General features: G+C 41.0%; 1 protein-coding gene across 1 annotated transcript; it reads left to right on the forward strand.

The window, feature by feature from the left end:
* The first annotated feature begins 413 nt into the window (after window positions 1–413).
* LOC133806340 (uncharacterized) lies at window positions 414–1,133 on the forward strand. Its single transcript, XM_062244455.1, has one exon. It carries the CDS (start codon window positions 414–416, stop codon window positions 1,131–1,133), a length of 720 nt encoding a protein of 239 aa, XP_062100439.1.
* The last annotated feature ends 6,758 nt before the right edge of the window (window positions 1,134–7,891 follow it).

Below are 7,891 nucleotides of genomic sequence, written 5' to 3' on the forward strand. Positions count from 1 at the left end.
TCAACGTTTATAAATTGAATTTGACATGTTATATCAATCATTATTTAATTTAAATTTAAATGTGTATATTTCCAACATTTTATAGATGTAATTATATTAAGTTATAACATTTTCATAGTAATAAAATATTGTTAGAATATATGTATCATAAGTATATCATCTTTGACTATAATCTATTATATTTGTTAGCTTTGTAGCAATCTCCTAATTATAGCTAAATTATTGTTGTAATCCCATGTTCGTAGCCTGACGTTATGTAGGCTATTCTTGTATATTAGCTAATCAATGGAATGAAAATAATCACGGGATTCAATTCTTTCATGGTATTAGTCTCATAGGGAAACACCTCCAAACTCCGCCACTCTAGCCACCATCATCACCGTCCTCTTTCTTTCCTTCTTTTCTCCCTTTCAATGGCAGACTCCAAAATTTACCCCGCTACCACCATCACCAACATCAAAACATCCATCCCTATTGTGCTTGACATGGAAAACGACAAATACATAAATTGGTCTACCCTATTCAAGTTGCATTGTCATGCTCATCTGGTGTATGAACACATCGTTCCATCACCGGAGTCTACGGAGACGCCGACAGTCTCCTCCTCCACTGATGCTGAAAAAGCAACCGCAAAGGCTCTTCCAAATAGGCTAGATGCTATAGTTATTCAATGGATTTATAGCACAATATCTTTAGATCTCCTAAACTCCATCATTGAACTGGATGATAAGGCCAAAGATGCTTGGAATCGCTTGATGGACATATTCCAAGACAATCAAAATTCCCGTGCCATATTTCTCGATACTGAATTCACTAATACTCATCTTAGTGACTTCCCTAATGTATCAGCCTACTGTAACCGATTGAAGGTATTGGTGGATCAATTGGAGAACGTAGGGGCAAACATCTCGGATAAAAAATTGGTAGTGAAACTTATTGCTGGACTCACCGAAGCCTACAACGACTTTGTCACTGTTATTCAACAACGTGACCCTCTTCCTTCATTTTCCAAGGCTCGTTCAATGCTTTGTTTGGAGGAGAAAAACATGCAACAACGTGCCCAACGTGACTCAGGTTCGACCTCATCTTTGCTTGTGACTTCTTCTACTGATAATTCTGTTTCTTATGGATAGCAGGATAATAATAATAAAAATACAAGAAAAAATAACAACTGTGGGAAAAGGAACAATTTCCATGGACGAGATCGAGGAGGGAATAACAACAATTACTGCAGCAGCGGTCGCAGAGGCGACAATCAGCAGCTACAGCAAGGCCAGCCACGTCCACAACAAGGGCAGCATCCATGGACCTACTCACCATGGAGTGCGCGGATCCCACATCAGCCATGGGAAACTCCACCTTGCCCATATCCCACCACTCTGTGGTAGCGTCCACTTGCGGCAAGGCAGCAAGGTGTTTTCTGTTCCCGTCCCCAATAGTCACTCTATATTGCCACAACACCTTCTAGTGTGGCACTAACATATGTTGAGGCAGCAATGCATACTCTCTCGCTCAATCAAACGGATGATAACTGGTACATGGATACCAGGGCAACCTCCCACATGATAGCAAATCAAGTTACACTCTCACCTTATTTTAATTTGAGAAAAAATCATGCAATAATTGTTGGTAATGGCAGCACAATTCCAATTCGTGGCTATGGTAATACCTCACTAACCAAAACAACTCCTACATGATATGTAACACCTTGGATAACCAAGACTGTTACACTGTGTGTTTGAAATAGTGCGAGACTTGCTAATCAAGACATTTAGATAAAAATATGAATCTACGACACAAACAGATTAGGTTTAAAAGATTTTGGTTATAAACGAATAATTTTCATTAAAATAAATGTTTGGTACATGGGATCCCGAATCAGGGTTTAAATAACGTAGTTACAGAATTTCCAAGTCTTACAAATAATTAAGCGACTCTAATGGTAAAATTAACGTTTTAGGTTTCCGTCCGTGTACAATCCCTTGACCGTGGCGGCTGAGCAGCTGACAATGTACACCTCGCCCCCAGAGCTCTCTAACTCATGGTCAACTCATCTTACCCTTGCCTTTACCTGCACCATGTAGCACCCGTGAGCCAAGGCCCAACAAGAAAGCTATAACATCATAGCACAATCAATATCAATAATCAAATAGATTACAGAGCATAACCAAATGATTTACAAGGCAGTAGTCAATTATTCAGCAAGCCATAGCATTCACTTAATCAAGAATATCAGTTGACAAAACCAGTGATCCAACATCCAGATATTCAGCATATCATTTACATCAAACTAACAGCAGTACACATGTCATGCATTAACTAGGGTCGACGCCCTTAGGCCGCACCCTTTGTAATAATCCACTATCTTTGGCTCACTTAGGCCAAGCCCAGTGTTCAACCCACTGACTCCGGTCTGCTTAAACCGAGCTCAGTGATTATTAAGCTGTCCTCAGCTACTAGTGGTTGAGTCACACCCTGTGCGCAAGTATTGATTCCGACACTCTTAGGTCGTTTATCACATGTCCCCATGGTATGATACCACCTCATGACATTCATACAATTATAGGGAGCCCTTAGTCCCAGCATATTCACATGGTTAATCACAATCATATAACAATGCATACAAATATAGGGAACACTTAGTCCCATCCTATCCACATAAACTGGTGAAGTTTTCTTACCTTTAATTCCAAGTGCTTGATTAGGAAAGATTACCCCGAGCACGATCCTGACCCGAGCCCAAGCATACACCTAGTCACAACCATAACAAAGGATTCCATCAATAATTGTATACGGGTTTCTAGATAAAGTTCTAGCCTGTGGGACATCGAATTCCACCAAATGCGGTAGTGGGATTGATCCTGAGCACCCTACGTTAGATTCCCGTGCTTAAAAACTCCAAAAGGCCAAAAATGCCCTTAAGGGCCGCGGCTCAAGCTTCCCGTGCCGTGACATGCCCCTAACCAGAGGCCCAGCCTCGCCCAGAAACAGACACAGGCCACGACTCAGCATACCCCATGTCGCGGTCCGCCCTTCTTCCTCATCCTCCATCTGCTACGAAGGGCCACAACACACCAAGAACTAAGCCGCGACCCGACCCCTTCGAACCCAGAAAAACCATAATTTTTGACACTCAAAACCACCCATAACCATCCCAATAACATAATCTAATTATCCCAACATTCTAACATGATTTTAGCAACATAACCCAGCAGATACCTAGTCTAGAAACTCATCAAAACAACCTTTCAATCTTTGAAACCTACAAGCTCAAAAACACCAAAACCAGTCAGAGAAACCCAGAATTCAAACACTATATCATTAATTAAATCTTACCTTCACTGAAGACTCAATCCTCCAAAGAATTACTGAGCTAACTCCCAAGCCTTCTGCCTTAATTCAACCTTTAAATTCAGAACCTAAGAACTCTTAGAATTTAGCCCCAAAGTTACATAATCAAATGATCAAAAGTATAATTCAATGCTTACCTCAGGCCCTGGTTAGATTCCTTAGCTTCTACTGAGTTAATCTTCCGAAACCTCTACTCAATTCACTGAGTTCCAGCCAAGTTCCCTTAACTTTTCTGTAGTTTCCCTTGAGAGAGTGAGAGAAGAGAGAGGAGGGTCGGTTCTAGGTGTTTCTGCTGCCTTCCTTTGTTTTGTTTTACCTTATTTACTTCACTTAAGTTAATCTCAAAGCTCGGGGTGCCAAAAACGTCCCCGAGGGAAAAATGGTAAAATTTCCCGGTATTCCCACCTAGGCTTCCTAACTTCAAATATATCTCCAATTATTTATTTTCATAATTCAATAGCCCAAATAAATGTCCATTACCCAAAATACCCCTTGACTCGCCCCGAGTTAGGTACCGGGTCCCATTGTGACTTTCCTGCTACTTGCTCCCAAGGATCGCCTCGTGCCGAATGCTGCAAATATATTTATATCCACATAATAATGTGGTCTCAACAGTTTATCACATTTATGCCCTAACGGCCAAAATTACAATTATTCCCTTACAAGATAAACAGGGCCCGCATGCTTATCTAATACTCATAAACACGCATTCCACATATCCATATAATCATACGATCATGCATATCACATAATTATGCATTTTCACCATTAATTCACATAACTTCCAATTATGCCCTCCCGGCACACTAATCAAGGCCCTTAAGCCTTATTAGTAATTTTGGGTCATTACAACTATCCCCTCCTTATAATAATTTCGTCCTCGAAATTTACTCGAACACATCAGATAGTAAACCTCATACCTCTGACTATAATTCCCAAGGTCCAATGCCTTTACTCTTAATCTTCGATAACACTCAAACGTGAGCAACAATCTTGTTCCACAAGATCTTGTCTGATGACTATACTTTCATTAACTTTTGCTTGCACATCAAATCTGCAGAAACTCCAGAGTCTGCCTATTTCATCAACGGTCGCTTTACTAACTTATCATCAATACCAGAAATACTTATGAGTTACCACCCCTTCTAGGGTGAGTCGACTTATGGGCTCTCGACCTAACCCTTTGTACAACTTCAGAATTCCTGTTGAATCGGGAGTCAGAACTCCCCTTTCTTCCCTTGAATATCACATTTTTCCTTATCTGCTCTTACTTGGAGAGATACAAATCCCTCTTCCCAGAAATTTGTATTCCAAAGTTAACAATTTACAAGTTCTTATGTCCTTTCAGATAGGCAGACACTCCTGCCCTAAGAATTCCAACAACCTCTTTGGTTTTCCCCTGAACCAATACTGAACCGTAGTATCCACTATCTTCCACTTCTTTACTTTGCATAGTACTCCTTCCTTTTTATCTTACCAAGTCCAAAGCCGTATCACCTTGGTTGTACTTCAACTTTCATCACTGTGACTATCTCATTAAGGATTACACTTTCCTCAATATCCCAAATATTTGCACACTCAACGCCTAATCCCATAACATAACTGTTAAGTCCTCAAATTGCTATTCCATCTGCAATCAATCAACAATTCAAGGTTTCCACTCTATTCTCATCCTTCTCTAGCTCCTTTCCAAAACATGGAAAACTATAGGGTTTCAACTTAGCATTATCAATGCCCTGTCCAATTACCTTACTTATCGTCTAACATGGTCCATTCCTATGACCCGCCACCATATCAATTTACCATCCAATATCCAAGCATACTAAATACTATCACCCGTTCAAACCTCTCGGTACAACATACCCTAGGAGGTGAAACGATATCTACTTAGAATTCTCATCTCCACACCAAATTCCCATCGGACCTCTCATCCGATCCTTGTGCCCTAACTCATATTACCTTGATAGGGTTCTTCCATGTCTCCACCAATACCAACACTTTGGATTCCATTGTCCAAAGAATACGTATCTGTTCATCACCACACACTAATGCTATACCAATCTCAATCGTTACCTTGTCCACTCCATTGTAATCTATGGCGTTCTTTTAATTAACACACATCTCCTAAGTAAGAGACCTACCTCCAATTGAATCTTCTCCTCGTACAGTCGAGGATTTCTAAAACCAACCATCCATCCATTACATTTCACTAAATCTTGGTCTCAAGGTTATCTTTCCTACAAATGACCAAACACTCAAATACCTTACGCTATGCATATACTGCCTACTTATCATTCTATGTATATCAGTCATGTTCCCATTCTTTTACCTCCCGCGAGGCTCGATCCATCCTCTCGTCAATCTGAGTCTGGTTGTGCCCTAACCTGTGATGTACCCCTCACAATTTCATATATTTATCAAAAGTTAGGTCCTTTATGCTACCCTTCTGTATTCAACCATAACACGCATATTCTTACCTCACCAAGCACTAATCAATTCTCACTCTGTCTTCTGAAATTTTGATTTGACATTATCCATTCAGTCTAACTTCAAGTTTTGCTGTCCTTCTAATCTCTGGTGTAGCTGCCTGCGAAGATACTTACATAGTAGATGACGTGTTAACCGGTCTTGTTGTGCTCCCTATCCTTCAGATGTTCTTCAGTATCTTCTCTTGTGGCTTCAGATCAAATCTCTTCATGCCTACCCCATCTTCTTCTTGTAGCATTATTCTGAATACCCCTGGCAAGACCAAACTGACACTTCATGGAGCTTCACCTGTGACCTTTCTTCCTTAGTGTCTACATCATCAGCGTAGTAGTCGTCTGCATTCCACTTCTAACTAGAGAGTAGTCCAAAATATCGCTAATAAACCTGAAGGTGACTTGTCCACACTGTTCCTATATTTTCTGCTTGCAGAACTTGCCTGTGTTGCTGAAACTTGAATCACACCAAGAACTAAGCCGCGACCCGACCCATTCGAGCCCAGAAAAACCACCATTTTTTACACTCAAACCTCACTCAAAACCACCCATAACCATCCCAATAACATAATCTAATTATCCCAACATTCTAACATGATTTTAGCAACATAACCCTGCAGATACCTAGTCTAGAAACTCAACTCATCAAAACAACCTTTCAATCTTTGAAACCCACAAGCTCAAGACCACCAAAACTAGTCAGAAAAACCCAGAATTCAAACACTATATCATTAATTGAAGCTGTACGCCTTGAATATCCGCACACTTTGGCGAGCTAGAAAAGGGCCTAACTCAGTCTGCCACGTGTCAACCGTCCATCTAGAGCTGTTTGTTACCATCCCCTAATTTAACAAGCCTGAGCTGGTTAATCATTTAGCTGTTCCTTGGAGCCATTGTGTCGACATGATGAGAGCCACAAGCTAGCACCACCTTAAGCTCATAGTGCATCAGAGGCCTGACACCCCCGAATCCTTGTAAAGTCAACCACGCAATATAAATGTGCATATCCCAGACGTCATGTGTCTATTCTATTCCTGAATTCTCAGACACGCAATATAAACATGCGTGTTCAGATGTCCCACGCTTGATTTGGGCCATGCGGCCCTATATCCATCCTTACCTATTGATTAGACCACACTTCACTGCAAGGTTTAGGAATTAATCATCGATGTCACATAAATGATTTGATGGATGAAGAGGTCACGGGATGACCCCAATACCTACTCAGAGAACAATCTCCAATAAATACTGAAACCGTGGATAGTGCAAGGGGTTGGCTTATTCTTGTAAAACAAACACTTTGTGTAACGCCCTGGATAACCAAGACCGTTACACTTTGTGTTCAAAATAGTGCAAGACTTGCTAATCAAGTCATTCAGACAAAGTGTAAGCTCCACACCATTATCGGAGTAGGAATAAAAAGATTTTGGTTACAAACAGGCTATTTTCATTAAAAATGACGATTTAGTACATGGAGACTCGAAACAGGGTTTAGATGTCTTAGTTACAACAAATTCTAGAAGTTACAAATAGTTCAAGCCACTCTAATGGCAAAATATACATTTTAGGTTTCCATCCTGTACAATTTGTCGACCGTGGCGGCCGAGCAGCTGACAATGTACACCTCGCCCCCAGAGCTCTCCAACTCATGGTTGATTCAGCCTACCCTTGCCTTTACCTGCACCACGTAGCACCCGTGAGCCAGGGCCCAGCAAGAAAGCATAATAACATAGCAAGATTAACATCAATAATCAAATATTCCACAGTGCATAATCAGAAATTCATCAGTTCATAACACCTATCCACGTAGTGATAACAATTGTCATCCAGACAGTCAATCAACTATATTCATAGCACAATATTCACGTTCATAACTAATAGATTGTCATATCCATCAAATAACATTCAGGGTTGGCACCCTTAGTCGCACCCTCTATTTAACACACTGTCTTCGGCTCAATAGGGCCGCCCCCAGTGTAATACTCACTGACTCCAGCCAGCTTAACCGAGCTCAGTGATAAATAAGCTGCCTCAGCTCCCAGTGGCTGAGCCGCGCCCCA

Source organism: Humulus lupulus, chromosome X, assembly GCF_963169125.1.
Source record: "Humulus lupulus chromosome X, drHumLupu1.1, whole genome shotgun sequence".
Lineage (NCBI taxonomy): Eukaryota > Viridiplantae > Streptophyta > Magnoliopsida > Rosales > Cannabaceae > Humulus > Humulus lupulus.